Raw genomic sequence first — 18,210 nt, 5'->3', positions numbered from 1 at the left:
CCGGGGCACACGCCGGGCGGCCTGAGGCGTCCAGGCAGCCCAGACACAAGGCCACGTCCACGGGAGATGCACGGCTCCTGCAAATGCTGCACCCGGCACAGAGGGCGCCGAGCACCTTGGGGTCTTGGCGCCTGCGCAGACCTGGGACAGTTCCTGGGGGCAGCCGAAGTAGCCACAGGAGAGAATGTCCCTGGGCCACTGGCCACTAAGCCGTCAGAGAATCAGTGATGCCAGAGCAGGCGCCAGCAGGGACTCAGCTCTGCCCGGCCGCCGCACCTTGGGGAGGCGCTGACCCACTCGCGAGGGTGGCTGTGGGTCGGGTCCCTTCCACAGAGCGCAGCAGGGAAGGGCGAGAAACCAGGCGCCTTTCAGGGAGATCCCGCAGGAGCCACCCCCCAAGGAGGGCGAGGTCGACTCAGAGGTGGGACCCGCCAACGCCTGCCCCCTCAGAACAACAGGTCACGGTGATCCGCCCCAGCCTCGGTGCCTCTGGCCGTCCTCAAACCTGTCGAGGCCATCGTGACCCAGGAAGCTCTGGGAAGCTGTCCAGGTACGGGAGCCACGCAGGGGCGATGGCGGAGGGCACCGGGCAGAGTGGGAAACGAGGAAATGCGGATGGAGCGCGGGCTCAGGAACAGCAAGCAGCTGCTGCCGGCTCTGACGGGCGGCCACGGCACCAGCCTGAGGTCGGGGAGTGCTGGGGAGCTGGTGCCAGGGAGTGGGGTCCCGGGGAATGGGGTGCTGGGGAGCAGGGTGCTGGGGAGCAGGGTGCTGGGGAGTGGGGTGCTGGGGAGTGGGGTGCTGGGGAGCTGGGCCCCGGGGAGCAGGGTCCCGGGGAATGGGGTCCCAGGGAGTGGGGTGCTGGGGAGCAGGGTCCCGGGGAGCAGGGTCCCGGGGAAAGGGATGCTGGGGAGCAGGGTGCTGGGGAGTGGGGTCCCAGGGAGTTGGGTGCTGGGGAACGGGGTGCTGGGGAGCAGGGTCCCGGGGAGCAGGGTGCTGGGAAGTGGGGTGCTGGGGAGCAGGGTCCCGGGGGCGGGGTGCCGGGGGGCGGGGTGCCAGCAGGAGACTCTGCTCTATCCGTGGGATCCTGTGGTTAGAAGCTGTTCTGAAAGTGAGTCTATTTCAGAAAACCTCAAGGGTCCTCCTCGGTGACGGTGTAGTGGGAAGGAACTGCTGCTCAGCCTTAGGGGAGATGTTGGGGAAAGGTGCCAAGTCCTGTGTCCAGGGTGGACCGAGAACCCGTCAGACCCGGCAGAAGGAAAGCACACCCCCAATGAAGAGGTGGGTGGAGACCCCCCTCGCCTGGCACCGGGGCACCTCCCCAGTGGAAATCCACAGGAGCCCGGGGAAGGACGCTCCGTCCTGTGTCACCAGGGCTGTGAATTAAAATGACACACACTACACAGTCAGAGGGCCACGTTGGAAACACGGGCAGCCCCGGGTGCTGGTGAGGGGTGGGGCAGGGCACGCGCTGTCCTCGCTGGCAGTGGGTCGGATGGCACAGTCCCCGAGGCACAAGGCCAGTGACGGTGCCCGAGGTGTTGCCCCACGTGAGGTGACAGTGAACGTGGACGGTGGCTTTATTCAGGGCTTACCAGGCCACTGTGCCCGACCTGTTCCGTGGGTGGCTGGAGGAGACCCTGGTGCACACAGGCACAAATCCCAGGGTGCACGGCAGGCACCAAGAGCGAGCCCCAACTAACCCGGGCCCGTCACCAGGATGACACCCCACACCCGCGCCAGCGCCAGGCGTCCATATGGGACACAGGACGGGCCACCTGGGTGCTGTCCACACTTCCTGCTGGATTTCCCACAAACCTGGTGCTGGTGCTGAGCCCGACCCCAGCTCGCTCCCGAGGACCGGCCCGCGCCTTGGCCTGGCCTCCCCCACCTGCCCATCTCGCTGTTGGCGCGTCTTGTCTTATGTGGGCGTGTCCCCTTCCTGAGTCACCGCACTCCCTCCCGAGCCCAGCAGGTGTGACCAAGAACACTCCTGAAATAACTGGACGCGGTCCCCGGGCTCTCACTTGAAAACAGGGCCCCTTTAATCAGGAACCGCACTGACACGCCAGTGTCCCCCCTGCTCCCTGCAGGCCGGGAGCCAGTTACTTGGTGATCTTGAGGATCCTTCATTTGCAAGAGCGATCTGTGTCCCCTCAAGCCCCACCCACGCGCCCAGTGCTGTTCTTCACGCAGAATTAAAAACAGTGATTCATCCAGGGCCCCGGGGGCAGGGGGACGAGGACGTCAGGCACACATCCAGCCGGGCCCCTGTGTCTCCGCGCCAGGAAGCGTCCTGGGATCCACAGTCTGCGAAGCCTTCTAATTGGGCCGTGCGGGAGTGGGCAGGGGCTCCCGGGGCTGGCCACAGCGACGCGCGGGTGGAGCGGGGCCTCTCAGCAGGACGAGGAGCAGCTGGGCTCCCCGGCAGCCTGGCAGGCATCAGAGCGTCGCCGCTGGAGAGCCGTTTAGCAGCTGGACGTCACACGCGCGCTGCGGACCAGGCAGTGCTCTGAGGAACCCGCTGCAGTGGACATTCACCCCGGGGTCTGTCCCCATGGAGGCAGGCAGCGTCGGAGGTGCTCGTCCCCAGCGCAGTCGGCAAAGCCCTTCACAGCAAGGAGGCAGCTGCACCCTCGGGCTGGGCCTGGTGACAGTCACATCGACCACGGGCAGCAGGCAGCGGCTGGTCACACGCGGCTAGGCTGTCACTGACGGGTCATTCTCCTGGGACTTAATTATCTCTGGCGCGTCCCTCCATCCAGAAAGGCTGCTTCCCCTGACTCGGGGATGGCGGCCAGGCCCGGGCACTGTGGCATTTTGTGGTCTCGGGAAGGAAGCCGTTGGTGCCTTGTCCCCAACAGGAGCTGGACCTGCTGCCCCAGCCAGGACCACGGCCTGTCCAGCCGGCATGACAGGAAGAGTCAGGCCCTGGGGGTAGAGCCAAAGCTGCCCTGTCCTCGTGGTGACAGGAGACTGCCGTGGCTCCTGCTGCTATGACACGGTCCCAGGCCCAGGCCGCTCCCTGGCTGCACATTGCCGCTCACAGCCCTGGAGGTGGGGGCCCAAGGTGTGGGAGGCCTGTGTCCTGGTCCCCAGCCCCTTCTTCACACCTGGTGGTCGGGCAGGAGCAGGGCCTTCAGGCTAGCACCAGGGTCACCCAGGAAGCCAGGACACGTGGTCACCTCCCAAAGCCAGCCCTGTCTCTCTCCATGGCCAGAACAGACAGGAAACGGCATCTGCTGAGACTTAGCTGATGCTGATGACAACTGGGAACCTCTATAAACCCTGCAGGTGGCCCAGACCTGCAGGCTGGACCCAGAGCACTCGTCCTGGGCTCCTGTTTTCCTGCCTTATAGAGAAGACCACGGGATTTAGGAGAGGAGGAGACTGAAGTTCAGAGAGGCTCAGTGACCTGGTCTGCGCACAGCTGTTTGCAGAGACACTGGGGCTGAAGGCGGCTCTCCGTGACGCTCTCCAGGGCCTGGTGCTGAGCTGGCTTCTGGGGCTCAGGACATGGTCCTGTGCTACTGCAGCCCTGGAGGGCAGCATCCGCCACCTGCAGGTGTAGGTTTCAGGTGAAGCCGCATCAGGCGCACAGTGTGGGCGGGCAAGCCGTGAGGCCTGGCTTGGCTCCCGGGAGAGCATGAGAGCGCGAGTGCTCGTCTCCCTCCCAGCGCCTTGTGACTGGGTGTGCTGCGTGCTACGTCCCAGAACTGCCACAGGTCAGCTGTCCCTGAGGACGTCCCGCGGGTGCCACAGACGGTGTCCCTGAGGACGTCCAGGTGCTCTCTCCTCACCGCCCTCCTGGCCCTTTGTCTTCTGGCTCCACAGCCCTGGCTCCTCCCCAGAGTGGGGGCTCCCCTTTGGGGCTCTGAGAGTCCAGTTTTGCCTCTAGAGGCTCCTCCTGCCCTGTCACTGCTGACCGCGCCCCACGAGCACCTGCACGCGGCGTCCACTGCAGCTTCACTCACGGCCACCAGGGCTGGAAGCAACCGTCGCCCTCCCCAGGAGAGAGGAACCAAGGGTGTGCATCTGGCACAGGGGGACCCAGGACACGGGGAGGGCACCCAGGACACGGGAGGGCACCCAGAACACGGGAGGGCACCCAGGACACGGGGAGGGCACCCAGGACACGGGGAGGGCACCCAGGACACGGGGAGGGCACTCAGCACAGGGGGAGGGCACCCAGGATAGGGGGAGGGCACCCAGGACAGGGGAGGGCACCCAGGACAGGGGAGGCCACTCAGGACAGGGGAGGGCACCCAGGATAGGGGGAGGGCACCCAGCACAGGGGAGGTCACCCAGGACAGAGGAGGCCACCCAGGATAGGGGGAGGGCACCCAGCACAGAGGAGGGCACCCAGCACAGGGGAGGGCACCCAGGACAGGGGAGGGCACTCAGGACAGGGGAGGTCACCAGGACAGGGGAGGGCACCCAGGACAGGGGAGGGCACCCAGGACAGGGGAGGGCACCCAGGATAGGGGGAGGGCACCCAGGACAGGGGAGGGCACCCAGCACAGGGGAGGGCACCCAGGACAGAGGAGGGCACCCAGGACAGGGGAGGGCACCCAGCACAGGGGAGGGCACCCAGCACAGGGGAGGGCACCCAGCACAGGGGAGGTCACCCAGCACAGAGGAGGGCACCCAGCACAGGGGAGGGCACCCAGCACAGGGGAGGGCACCCAGGACAGGGGAGGGCACCCAGCACAGGGGAGGGCACCCAGCACAGGGGGCACCAGCAGGGAGGGCACCCAGGACGGGGGAGGGCACCCAGCACGGGGGAGGGCACCCAGCACAGGGGAGGGCACCCAGTACAGAGGAGGGCACCCAGCACAGGGGAGGGCACCCAGGACAGGGGAGGGCACCCAGCACGGGGGAGGCCACCCAGCACAGAGGAGGGCACCCAGCACGGGGGAGGGCACCCAGCACGGGGGAGGGCACCCAGCACCCAAGGAGTAGAGGGATGGAGCCCGGGGGGAGGGAACCTGAGCGCTCGCTGCTGCAGAGAAGCCAGCACCCAGGAGCAGCGCCGAGGGCCTGGCCCGGGACACTCCCGTGGAGGACACCCACGCGGCGGAGGGCAGTGGCGGTTGCCAAGGGTTGTGCCGGGGGAGGGATGAACAAGGGGCACAGGGGATCCTCGGGGACCAGAGTACCCCGCATCGCACTGTCACGGCGGCACCAGGACAAGGGCCTGGACCCCCAGCATGTGCTGCCCCAGCGAGCCCTGGCGTGAGGCAGAGGGCCCTGTGGCTCAGAGGTGGCCGGCGGCCTGGCATTCTGAGCCCTGGGTCAACCCCGTGTTGCCAAGAAAGGTCACTCGCTGTGCCCGGTGCCAGGGCAGGAACCGGGCGGTTCACACGAGAGCTCTCTCGCCGGGTCCCGTCTTCTCTGCATGGAAAGCCCATTCCTTCACACAGCGGGGGACACTGAAGCCCCCAGGAGGGAAACCCGTGGGAGGCCACCTCTGCGACTCCCCGAGAGCCCCTGCTGCGATGGCTTTTAACACTGGAGACGGCCATTTCTGTCCCCACCAAACCCAGAGCACACCCAAGCCCCCCTTCTGGGCCACGCTAACTGTGGGGTGAGCAGGTGCCCGCTGCCCTCCCACCTGCCCGCTGTTCTGGAGCCCCCCACTGCTGGCCGGAGCCCAGAAGGCTCTCTGTGGGGGGCTCGGCAGGGATCAGGCAGAAGAGCAGCGTCTGTGTCCCCCACCCCGGGGTCTGCTCTTTCTCCCCGACCAGCCGGGCTGTCGTCATGGGGACACAGCGGCCCCTCAGCCCCTCGGGGTTGGTCCCAGGACCCAGGGGCACCCAATCCACAGGTGCTCAGCTTCCTTATAACAGTCGGTGTTTGTGCAGAGAACCCAGGTGCCTGCTCCCATGCAGCCAAGTCACCTGCGGCTACTCGTGGCACCGACCCTCGTGAAGACGTGCGGACAGCTGTCCACTGTACCGTTAGGGAGTACTGACCAGCAGGACACTACACCTTCAGTCCAATGCGATGTTTGTCAAGTACCTTCAGCCCCAGCAGGTGGCCCTGAGGACGTGGACCAGAGAGGGGTGACTGAAGGTGACACTCCCTGCGTTGGCTGCTCAGGGCTCCCAGGTCATTGCGGCTCCCTGCTGGGGACACACCGGCCCTGCTTCTGTCTGGACTGTGCCTCCATCGCACTGGGGGGAACCTGCTCATGGTCCCCCAGGGACCTCAGCTCGAGGGGCCCAACCTGCGACTGCAGTGTTAACCCCGGGCAGGGCCAAGAGAAGCGGCCGCGCCCACCTGCTCAGGAGTTCAGCCTCTGTTCTCAGAAGTCCGTGTCCAGGTCTGGCCTGGACAACAGCCACTTCAAAAGCCTTAAAGCCCAGGAGACCCAACACCAAGGAAGGAAGCCTGGGGGAGCCCAGCTCACAGAGGTCGGTGCCGGGAACAGGGGGGCCGTCCACGTGCAGCTGGACCCCTGTTGCCGACCAGGGCAAGGTGAGGAAGCTGGCCCCTGCCAGGCCCAGTGCCCCATGGAGTCCAGCCATGAGGAGCCCAGGATGGACAGGTGAGCTGCCCCCTCTACACCAGTGGAGCCACGCCCGAAGCTCAGCCCTGGAAAGGATCCAGCAAGAGACACCCGGCCGGCGGGCGGGCGGTCATTGGCAAACGTCCCTGAGGGCCCCAGTTCCCGCTCAGGAATCCGCCGTCCATCTCTTCCTACAACCTGGAAGCCACATCTCACTGTGTCCCCGGGCCACTGTGGGGACCTCCGAGCCCTCTCCACTCTCCACAGCCACCTCGTCACGGCCTGCCAACGTCAGCTGACGTCCACGGGCTCAGGGCTCCCCTCTGGGGATCGCGTCCCCCACTCCAGGGGACGCTGGGCAACATGGCAAGGCACTTTTGGTGTCTCAACTGGGGGTGGTCATTCAAATCCAGTGGGTCAAGGCCAGGGTGCTGCTGGACACCCTCTGGCGCTCAGGACAGAACCCACAGCCAAGCCGGGTCCAGACCAGAGGTCAACAGACCCAGGCTGGGAAAGCAGCCCTCGGACTCTCCAGAGCCTCCGCCCAGTTCTCCAGAAATGCTTGAGGCCCACGGGCCTTGAACTCGGTGTCCAACAGGGGAGCAGGACGTCTGTGGGCACCAGGGCCAGGAGGCCCACACCAGAGGGGCACACACGCAGCTGGTGACGTCACCCCCCGGGCAGGCCGCCCACAACAGCTCCGAGTGCGGGTGTCTCCGCCCACCCACTCGCTCGTCCACTGTCACGACCAGGCATTTCCTGCTGCCCACACCACACCAGAGGCCAGGACAGGCTCAGCCCCAAGGCCGGGAAGTCGGAGGGGCAAGGACACACTCCCAGTGTCCAGGCGAGACCAGGCACGACGCAGCCTGTGTCACCTGGACCCACCTCCAGTCTCGAGGTCGTGGAAATTGGGATCCAACCCTCGGTCCAGCAGCTTGGCCAGCTTCTCCACCGCCCGATGCTGAGTGTGGTCCATGAACTTCTTCAGATTGGCCTGGGGAGAAGAGGAACAAAACAGAAACGTCTTTGTAAGAAGACGTCCCCTCACAGCAGGGGATGCTCTCCCCGGGGTGACTGGCCTCTTCTGCACAGGGCCACCGTGCCCAGGGCTCACTAAGTAGCGGAACCGCAGAGCCAAGCCCAGGGTGCAGGTGGCCCACGCCGCCGTCCAGGCCCAGCTGAGTGTTGGAAGATCCCTGTGGAGCCGTGGCCATCCGGCACCACCATCTGAAGGCTTCACCCGAGGGAGCCTGGGCCCCCTGCAACGGTACAGGCCTGGGGAGGTGACCGGGTCACAGGGCAGAGTCCTGGCAAACGGGACAAGCATCCTTACGAAAGAGACTCCAGGGAGCTCCCTGTCCCTTCCACAGGTGGGCAGGCGGCCAGGGCTGCAGGACTGAACCTTGAGGTGCCCCAGGCACACGTCCCTGGCACCCTGACTCGGACACCAGTCCCCAGGGCCCCAGAGCCGTGAGAGGCCGTGAGTCAGCCAGGGCTCTGACAGCGTGGGACACGCCACGCCCTACAGAGGCCAAGCTCCTTCACTGTTGAGGACCAAACGCCAGGGATACTTCCAAACGCCACCGCTCCTGGCACCTGCCCAGACCCCCGACCCCCCTGACCCGGGCTGAGGCTCTACTCTGAAGAGCGGCTGCACCGCACAGAAACAGGGCGGCCACTAGCTCAGGCCAGTCCCCTTCCAGGTCAGCAGGGGCCCAGGGGCAGGACAGCTCGCTGGGCCCCAGGTGAAGGGAGGCGTCCCCTCCTCACGAGGTCAGCAGGGTCACTGGCCCTGCCTGGGTGGGATGGCCCTTGCCCGTGCCTGGCGGCCTGCTCTGTCGGAGAGCCATGGCTTCCGTGCCTCAGCGGACAGCCTGGCTGCTGGGTCCCCTCTGCAGGATGGGGACCCTGCTGACGGGGCCAGCGCTTATCCCGACACACACAGGAGGGAGCAGTGGTGGTCTCCACCTGACACCCTGTTCCCTCGGCCTCTGCCACAGCTGGACCCACCTGGAGGCCTCTGCACATCCCAGGACTAGGACACATGCCCCCAACCTGGGATGCCCCCGACGCCCAGTGTCATCACGGTCTCCTCGGCTCCGTACCAATCAACACTTCAGTTCAGAACGCACTGACCCCCACAGGCCAGAGGGTGACGGGATAAACCAGAGGGACAGAGACCCAGGGGAGGGGCCGGCACCCGGTCCGGGGAACTCCAGGGCCCAGCAGGGAACGTTCCAGAGGCCAAGCATCTGTGCTGTGCCAGAGGGTGGGTGGCAGGGCATCGAGGACGACAGGGACATGCCCAAGGACAGGGCAGCCACTGCACATCTGGACAATTTAAGCAGGAAAGGGGAACCGGCCGACAGATCAGAGCCCCTGGATCCCCTGATGGAAATGGGGAGCAAACAGAAGCAAAGCGCTGCTCCCCCTCCACGCCTCAGGCCCCGGCCTCCAGCACCAGGCAGCCTCCCGGGCTCCCACGGCATGCTGACAAGGAGCAGTGTCCACGGTGCCAACGTGGCGTCTGACCAGCTGAGCAGCCCCTGGTCCCAGGAACCCACTGTCACTCAGCCAGGGACTGGGCCCTCAGGTAACCAGCTCCTTCTTCCCCTGCTGCTCACCTGGAAGTCCCCCCTGGTGTCTACCCATTGACCCAGGCTGACAGCACTCAGCACAACCCCTTCCCTCCCCCACGCTGCACGCCAGACCCTCTTCCCCAGGGCTGCCCCTCCTGAGCCTCCATGGACCACCTGGGGCTTTGCTCTGCTTCCTGGTGGCCGGGTCTCTGGCAGCCACCCCCCACCCCAGCCCTGCTCACCACGCGGGGTGCCAGCGGGTGCCCAGGAATAGCAGAGGGTATGAGTGAGGGGTCCCCTACCTTGGTGTGGAGCTTGGCCAGCTGCTTCTCGTCCAGATCGGGCTGCTTGTACACGCGCTTCTTGTATCGAAACTGCACAGACAGAGGAAGACAGTGCGCCCTTGTCACGGCCCCCAGAGGCACGCGGCCCTGGCTGCCGTCTCCCTGCGCACGGGACTTCAGTGCCCAGAGCTCAATACAGTGCTGCCCAGGTGCTGCGGAGCCCACAGTGTCCTGAGCCAGCTCTCCCTGACCAGGCCCTGGGCACCCCAGCAGATGTGGGCACTGCCTCAAAGCCTGGCCTGTCTTCCCGCCTTTGGGGGATTGGGCACCCACAGCTGCCAAGAAAGGGGCACACCCACAAGGTGGGCTCCAAAACCCAGGCTGCGCGAGGTCTGAAGAAAGAGGCCCCGGGGTCCCCAGGACACAGGGGGGACCTGCTGGCCTGCACCGGGACTTCCGTCCCGGCACTAGATTCCTCGGGACGGACGTCCTGGTGTCCCGGACACCTGTGAAACCTTCCCTGGTCCCCGTCTTCACCAGCACCTGGTCCACACCTCCCAGTCCCTGACGGGGTCCCAGGTGACTCACGGCTACTGCCATGGGCCTGACGCGGGTGGCCCAAGGGGTTCCACCCAGTGGGCACTTGTTCTAGCAAAGAACACACAGGAGGCCACCACAGCGTGTCAGCAGGAGGGTCAGCTCCCAAGGGGGACATGTGTTCCTAGGTCCACACACACCCACAGCTGCGGCTGCGAGGGCTCAGAACCCTGAGTCCCTCTCCTGCTGTGTTCTCGACCTTTGCTCAGCAGCCAACCAGCAGGGGCTGGGCCCAGCGTGGTCTCGGCTCTTCACCTGGGGGGACGGTGGCTGGGGAGAAAGAGGCCTCCGTGTCAGCAAGGACCTCATGACAGAGCAATGTGGGCACTGGCAGGGAGCCAGTCACCCAGGTGCCACTGTGCCAAGGGACGCCTCCTCTGAGCCTCAGCCAACGGACAGTCGCTGCTAACAACCGTGATGTCCTGGCTAGGATCCAAGGCTCAGAGAGGCTGGGTGAGTAGCCCAAGGTGGCCCAGCTTCTGTGACTGGGGCCACGTGGAAAGCAGGCTTCTAGGTCTCCCCGCCTCTCCCTCGGTTTCACTGTGGTCACGGAAAGATCGGCCCCTGGGCGGAACTGTACTGATCCACGGTACCTGGCCCATGTCCCTCCTCATGACAGACCTGGACATTCTGAAGACGCCCCTCTCACAGGATGGCCCGGGGAGGGCAGCAGCTGAGCGCTGGGCCTTGAGCAGGCATCCTGGCCCTCGCCCCCAGGCCCTTGCCCCCTGGCCCTGTCCTGCTCCCCACACGTCCACATTAACAGGCGTTAAACCTCAGCCTCGGGGTCCTGAGGGAACCCAGGGACGTCAGTACCCATCCCTCAGAGTCACGGCTCTCCAATGGCCGGAGCGTCCTGGAACCTGCTGGACAGCTCGGGTACCGGCTGCAGCTCACACACGGCCCTGGCGCCCAGCAGGCTGACAGCCGCCGACAGCCACACGCTGACCAGCATAGGGAGGCTGCCCCGACTGGCCGCGTGTGTGCTGCTGGGAACCCTGGACAGGAACTCAGGGTGCCGCAGGTGGGGCCAGGGGCAGGCCGGGGCTGTGCTGCCGCCACTCAGGAGCCGCAGGAAGGAGGCCATGCTTCTGGTCACAGCAGGACAGCCACTGTCCACCTCTTGACCACGACAGGGAGACTGGACCACGAGCCTGATACAGCAGCAATATCAGGTCTTTGGCCCCAGTTCCCAGCACGGCTACCCACATGCCTGGCTACCCACATGCCTGGCTACTCCCATACCTGGCTACCCACATACCTGGCTACCCACATGCCCGGGGCCTCCCGAGTGACAAGATCCCTGTGGTCATGCTAATGGGATGACTCCTGACCCACAGCAGCAGGACGGCACTGGTGGCCCAGAAGGCCCAGTGGGCTGGGGGGTGGACTCCCAGCCGCAGCCCTGACCTGGGGGGCGGGGGTGGATGGAGCCCTCCCGCTCAGCACCGCCTCCGAAGGTCACTTCCACAGGTCCCTAAGCCACGGGGCTTGGAGAGCTCCTGACTGGCAAAAAATGTCCCCTGCTGGGAGGTGGCACACCCGGCTCCTGGGGGACAGGAGCTGCGGAGCTCGGGGCCCTTCCAGACCCGGCCCGGGTCCCGTCCACCGCTGGCCATCTGCGTCCTTCCTAATGAACCCTGGCTTCCTGAGGTCTGCAGGCCACTCCAGCTCATGGGTGAGCCCAAGAGGACGTCCTGGGACCCCGAGGCAGGGCCACACCTGCCAGCAGTGTGGGAGCTGGGGACCCGACCCCCGTGGCTGGCCCTGAGCCAGATTGACCACTGGGCACCAGCTGGTGTCTGGAGGTGGAGCAGCCAAGAAGCCGTGCAGGTGGGTGCAGGGGAGAAAAGCCCAAGCGCTCAAGCCGCCAGGGGCCACCTTGCATCCCAGGACGCAGGGGTCCTGGACACCAGCTTGGATGGACCAAAGCTCGTTCCAGAGACTCCTCCCCGAGGAGTTCAGTACAGTGACCAGCTGCCCCAGTTCCCAGCACAGTGGGCAGCCTCGAGATCCCAGGCTACCTTCCCACCTGGGGCCAGCCCCGAGAACAGCAGGCTGGCAGCCCACTAAGGTGACGTCCCCACCCAACCCCAGCGGGTGGCCCGGTGCCCCGCATGCCCAGGTACCTCCAGGGAGGGGACGCCGGGGCCAGCGGGCTGTGGGTACTCGCGCAGCAGCCTCTCCTCGTCCAGGAACTTGCCGTGACGCCCGTTGCTGGCCGGCTGGAACAGCCCATAGTTGAGGACGTCCTTCAGCCCCTGGTTCAACGTGCAAAGGATCCGCTGCTTGGCCACCCACACTGTGGCGTCCGGGTTGAAGCGAATGCACTTCTGCGGGGGGAGAGAGACACCTGGTCAGGGGCACGGGAGCCCACGGTCACCCCAGAGGTCGGACACCCCAGCTCTGTGCAAACGCAGGAGGGAAAGGCCAAGGCAGGCGCTGGCCTCCACCTGGACTCAGCCTGGCGCCACCTGCAGGGTTACACTGGGACCCCCGGCCTCGGGCCAGCTCGGCCACCGCTTCAGCAGCACGTGGAGAAACACAGATGGCCACCGTGCCCCCCCCCCCCACGGCGTCCACTCATGTCCTGCTGTTCTGGGGGAAGCGCCAGGGAATCACAGCTCGAGAATATGGTCCCTCTGCATTTGCGGGGCTTGGCTTCAAATCCCACAAAAAACGCCGAATCCAAAGTTGCCCACGGCCCTCCCATAGCGTGGCGAAGCACTGGGGTGCCCACTGCTCCCCTCCCTGCCTGGCGTGCCTCCACGCCCTCCTGGGTTGTCCCATCATTGACCGTGTGACACAGCGGTGGTGGAAACAGTTGTTACGTTGTATCCTTCAGGGACTCAGGACAAGGAAACGACCCACACATCTTCAGTGCGACTGTGTCCCCAAGTCCTTCCAACCTGGGGTTGTGTCATCCACGCCCGCGGAGCCCAGGGTGTGAGAGCTGCCCTGTGACCTGCGAGGATGGCTCCTGGAGTTCAGACGCAGGTGACCCTGTGTCACGGCTTCCCCGTGGGATGCCAGGGACGCGAGGTCTTCTGCCGCCCGCGCTGACTGGGGGCAGAAACGTGGTACACGTGGCCCTGCAGGAGGCGCCGTCAGGTGGGAGGCCAAACTCTGGCCTCCAGAGCTGGAGTCCCGACAGGGCCGCCAGACCCCACCCTTCAGAAATGTCCACAGCACAGGACAGGGACACGGTGGCTTGGTCACATTCCCAGCGCCTTCTGGGAGAGCCGCCCAGACTCCTGTTGAGCACACACCACCCTCTGCGCAGCCACCAGCGGGTGAGCCTGGCTTTCTCCCTGGGAAAAGCACCAGCGAAAGGCGTTGGGCTACCCCTGCGCTGGGGCCCCTCCCTGCAGGGACTCCGTGTGCCGGTGCCAAGGACGCAAGAGGCCAGGCGGGGCGGCCGTCTGGCGCGGGAGCCTTGGCTGAGCGCTCGGGCTGCGAAAAGACGCGGCTGCCGTCAACAGTGACGGCGCTCCCACAGCTGGCAGGACCTCCCGGCTCCAGGACAGGACGCCCCGATGCTCTCCGTCCTCCTTCAGTGTCAGAGGCTGCATTGAGGGTGGCCCTCAAAACGCCCCGGGTCACGAGGCCATGCGCTGCTCCTTCCAGCCAGAAGACAGCGGGCCGTGTGCCCCGCACCCGTCACCCCTGAGTGAGAACCCTCTGGAAACCCGGCCTATTGAAGGAGTGACCAGAAGTGGCCACCTGGGGACCCCGATGACCCGACTCAGGAGTCGCTGCTGACCTCGGGCTCCAGCAGCACAGGCCTCAAGCCAAGGTCCCTCGAGTGGTGGTATCGGCAGGCCTGGGCTGCCTGCCTGCAGGAAGCAGGGGACGTCCCCGCGGAGGAGGGGGCCACAGTGACGGGCCGGGTGAATGGTGCCCCTCAAAGCAAGGGCTGACGTCCTCCCCCTGAGTGTGATCTGTGTGGAAATGGGGCCTCTGAGCAGGGGATCAAGTTCAGGTGAGGTTGTGATGGATGAGGTGGCCCCAGCAAGGACTGTGTCCTCACAGAAAGGGGCCCTGGACACCGTGGCAGGTGCACCGTGAGGAGGCCATGAGGACAGACGGACAGAGTGGGAGACGGCTCCTACAGGCCAGAGTGCCAACGACGGCCAGCGAGCCCCCAGGGATGGAGGAGAGCTGGGGGCCGAGGACCCTCGCACCCACAGGAACCAGCCCTGCCCATACTTTGTCCCTGAGCTTCCAGCCTCAGGAGTGGGACAGCCCAGCACGTGCTTGGCCAGGGTGTCCCAGACTGACCAGCACGTAACCCACCTGCTGCTGACCAGCAAAAAGCAACAGCACAGCACATCTCCGTGAGGCCACTGGCCGAGTGCCCCAGCTCCTGGGCACCCCCTTAGCAGAGTTGCCGCTGTTCACACCTGGATCAAAGCCCAGGAGACTCTTGGGTGGCCCCACTTCCCGTGTCCACCCACCACCGCTGATGCAGCCATAAACCAGCTCCAGGGACACCTGACACAGCAAGGGGGTGACACTGTAGAATGAATGAGTGCGTGCCAGGAGCCGGCCCAGGCCACTACCTGCAGTGGGGAAGGACACGTCCTCAACTGTCCCGAGACGGAAAGGAAAAGGAAGCCCCCAGACAGGCTCCCTGGAAACCAGAGGAAGAGCTCCTGGGAGAGCAGGTGCTGCTGCCCGGTAGGGCCCGACCAGAGGGCTGCCTGGGACACACAGGACACGTGGGTCAGGACGGAAATTCCTGGGGGAACCTCCAGATGGTGGTGATGTTGGTGACGGTGGTGATGATCATGAGGGTGGTGAGGATGATACTGGTAATGGTGGTAATGGTGATGGTGGTGGTGGTGGTAGTGGTGATCATGGTGATGGTGATGATGGTGCTGATGGTGATGATGGTGATGGTGATGGTGATGATGGTGCTGATGGTGAGGATGGTGAGGATGGTGAGGATGGTGATGGTGATGGTGATGATGGTGATGACAGTAATGGTGCTGACATGACAGTGATGGTGCTGATGGTGAGGATGGTGATGGTGATGGTGGTGATGATGGTGATGGTGATGATGGTGATGGTGCTGATGGTGATGATGGTGGTGATGGTGGTGATGATGGTGATGGTGATGATGGTGCTGTTGGTGAGGATGGTGGTGATGGTGATGATGGTGGTGATCATGGTGATGGTGATGGTGATGGTGGTAATGACAGTGATGGTGATGGTGGTGATGATGGTGGTGATAGTGATGATGGTGATGGTGGTGATGATGGTGATGGTGGTGATGATGGTGATGGTGATGGTGATGGTGATGGTGGTGATGATGGTAATGGTGGTAATGGTGATGGTGGTGGTGGTGGTAGTGGTGGTGATCATGGTGATGGTGAGGATGGTGCTGATGGTGCTGATGGTGATGATGGTGGTGATGGTGGTGATGGTGAGGATGGTGGTGATCATGGTGATGGTGATGGTGAGGATGGTGCTGATGGTGATGGTGATGGTGATGGTGATGATGGTGATGGTGATGGTGACAGTGATGACAGTGATGGTGATGGTGATGGTGGTGACCTGACAGTGATGGTGGTAAGGATGGTGATGATCAAGATGATGGTGGTGATGATGGTGCTGATGGTGGGGATGGTGAGGATGGTGATGGTGATGATGGTGATGACAGTAATGGTGGTGACATGACAGTGATGGTGCTGATGGTGAGGATGGTGATGATGGTGGTGGTGATGGTGGTGATGATGATGATGGTGATGGTGATGATCATGATGATGGTGGTGATGATGGTGATGGTGATCATGGTGATGGTGATGATGGTGCTGCTGATGAGGATGGTGGGGATGGTGATGATGGTGATGGTGATGACAGAGATGGTGATGGTGGTGACCTGATAGTGATGGTGGTGAGGATGGTGACGATTTTCGTGATGGCAACAGTAGAGGTAATGAGAATAATGGTGATGGCGAGACCATGATGATACTGAACATTTACAAGACTGAAGTCAGGATTGGAACAAGCTCTGGCGTGAGCAGGTAGCGCGGAGCCTGTAAGGAAGCAGACACACAGAGGATGTGCTGACCATGACCTCTACTCCAGGTCATCACAGACCTGATGTCCTAACACCAGCCTCCAAGTGAGTAACTCAAGACTCAGTCGCCCACTGGTGACACCCAAGCCCAACTCCTGGGCCACCCCAGGCCCCCATCTCCTATGCCCAGTGTGGGCACCAGGGCCAGCACCTGCTCCCAAGACCAGGAGGGGCTCCCTGCCCGTGCTGCCTGGACCGCCTGTCAGTCGAGGTTAACCTGCAGCCTCCAGAGCAGGGGTCCCTGTGTCCCAATGGCCACCACCCTTCCTCACCCGCATACCAGCAGCCCCTGCACTGGCTCACCTGAGTCCCCTGTACCCAGTCACCCTCACCGCCACTCTCCCCAGCACCCCTCCCCCGAAGGCTCCAGCCTCCATGACCCAGGGAGAGGCTGGCCTTGGCCTCAGTCTTGGGCTCTGTCCTGCCTGCAAATGCTCCTCCCTGCTCTCACCCTGCCACACACACACACACACAAAAAAGAAACTTACACACACAGAAACCTACGTACACAGACACACACCAGCACACAGAGGTACCCACAAACACACCCAGGAGCCAACACATACCCACAGCCCCCAAAACATATATAAATACCAACACAACACACCCATCCATGACACAGAAACCAACACGTGTGTCATACATGCACACACACTCACAAGCACACACACTCACACATACACACACACTCACTCACATGCACTCACACGCACACACACTCTTTCATACACACTCTCTCACACTCGAACTCTTATACAAACTCACACACACACACACTCACACACACACACACACACACACACTCACACAAACTCCAGCTCACTGCTGGGTGCTGTAGGTCTGAGGTCCCGGGCTCTGTGCCTCTAGCTGACTGCCCTGTCCCCTGCTCCCCTGCTGGAGGAGGCCACTCCTACTTTCCTCTGGCCAGGCCCCCTCCTGGCCTCCCACAGGACACGCTGAGCACCCTCCTGGGGGCTTGGCTGATGCAGCCGCCTGTGGACATGGGCCAAGCTCACGGTGACTCCCAGCCTCTCCACTGCGAGGCTCCTCCACTAGGGGGCAGCACCACCCTGGATTTGCCTGGGAAGGTTCTTCCACGCCTCCTCCTGACGGGCAGCAGGCAGGACCTGGGTCTCTGACGGATCTGGGGGTTCCCTGTGCTCAGTGGCCCAGGCTCACCGACACCTCCGGTGTGGCATGGTGTGCGGTGAGGTACAGAACACCTGGGAGAGGGGTCAGGAAGCTCAGGACCCAGCCCGGGGCTCCTCACTCCCCCCCAGCGGGCAGGGCGCACACCCAAGGCCCGGGCAGTGGCTGGGCTGTGGTGGGGCTGCCACAGCCGGGTGGAATAGGGCTGGGGGCAACCTCAGCCCATGCTAAGGCACACAGCCCCCAGCCAAGGAAGCTCCCGGATTCCCGCAGGGCAGCTCAGTTCGGTGTCCCCAGGCCCGCACCCCAGAGGGGCCTCACCCACGCGGGTGCAGAATGCCAAGGCTTCTGGGGGACACGCCTCTCCCCCGGCTCTCTCCCTGTCTGGAGCCCATTCCACTGCTCCTCATCCAGCCTGAGCCACCCTGGGACAAGGTGACCTTTCCTTTGGTCACCATACCTGACACTGGTAAACAGCGCTGGCATTAAGCCATGTCGCAGGGACATTCCCAGGATGGAATACGGGTGGGTGGGGGGTAACCCAGGGTGGAGAAAGGCCCAAATTCACTACCCTGGGGATGTGGGGCCGTCACTCAAGGAAGCAGCAGGTGGAACAGGGCTGCCCCAGAGCCCGCAGGCCTGCGCGCCCCCGCCAAGTGGTGCCTGACAGAGAAACGCCAGCTCACGGTCAAGGTCAAATGGGAATGAAGAGAATACGGGAAGCTCACGCTCGCGCTTGGCCAGCGCGGCTCGGGGAGGTTCTACAGACGGAGCAGGAGCTGAGAACACCAGTCAACGGAGACGGCAGGCCCCGGGGACGGGCAGGGGCAGCTGCCGGCCCGGACCTCCCTGGAGCTCAGGGCCCTGGACACAAAGGTCCCAGCCTGGGCAGGCCTCCCCTGCTGGGCACGGCCGAGGACTCACAGGGCGCTGACGCCCAAGGGCCAGGCCTGCGGGTCTTGTAGGTCTGTGTCCTGCTTTGTGGTAGCTGCTTGGGCCACC

At 64.2% G+C, this 18,210-nt stretch overlaps 1 protein-coding gene across 10 annotated transcripts in view; it reads right to left on the bottom strand.

The window, feature by feature from the left end:
* Shank2 (SH3 and multiple ankyrin repeat domains 2) overlaps positions 1–18,210 on the bottom strand; it is a 402,506-nt gene that overhangs the window by 321,081 nt on the left and 63,215 nt on the right. For all 10 annotated transcript variants that reach the window (XM_058579387.1, XM_058579391.1, XM_058579384.1 and 7 more), the window contains exons 3-5: positions 12,104–12,307; positions 9,396–9,467; positions 7,400–7,508 (exon numbers count right to left, since the gene is read on the bottom strand). In XM_058579387.1, the coding sequence (XP_058435370.1) occupies positions 7,400–7,508; positions 9,396–9,467; positions 12,104–12,307 (385 nt within the window). The remainder of the gene's footprint in view (positions 1–7,399; positions 7,509–9,395; positions 9,468–12,103; positions 12,308–18,210) is intronic.

The sequence above is a fragment of the Marmota monax genome, unplaced genomic scaffold (assembly GCF_021218885.2).
Source record: "Marmota monax isolate L192 unplaced genomic scaffold, Marmota_monax_Labrador192_F-V1.1 WCK01_AAM20220418_F8-fsc00038, whole genome shotgun sequence".
Taxonomy (NCBI): domain Eukaryota; kingdom Metazoa; phylum Chordata; class Mammalia; order Rodentia; family Sciuridae; genus Marmota; species Marmota monax.
Note: the sequence above shows the minus strand (reverse complement) of the source record. Positions and strands in the feature narration are given on the sequence as shown.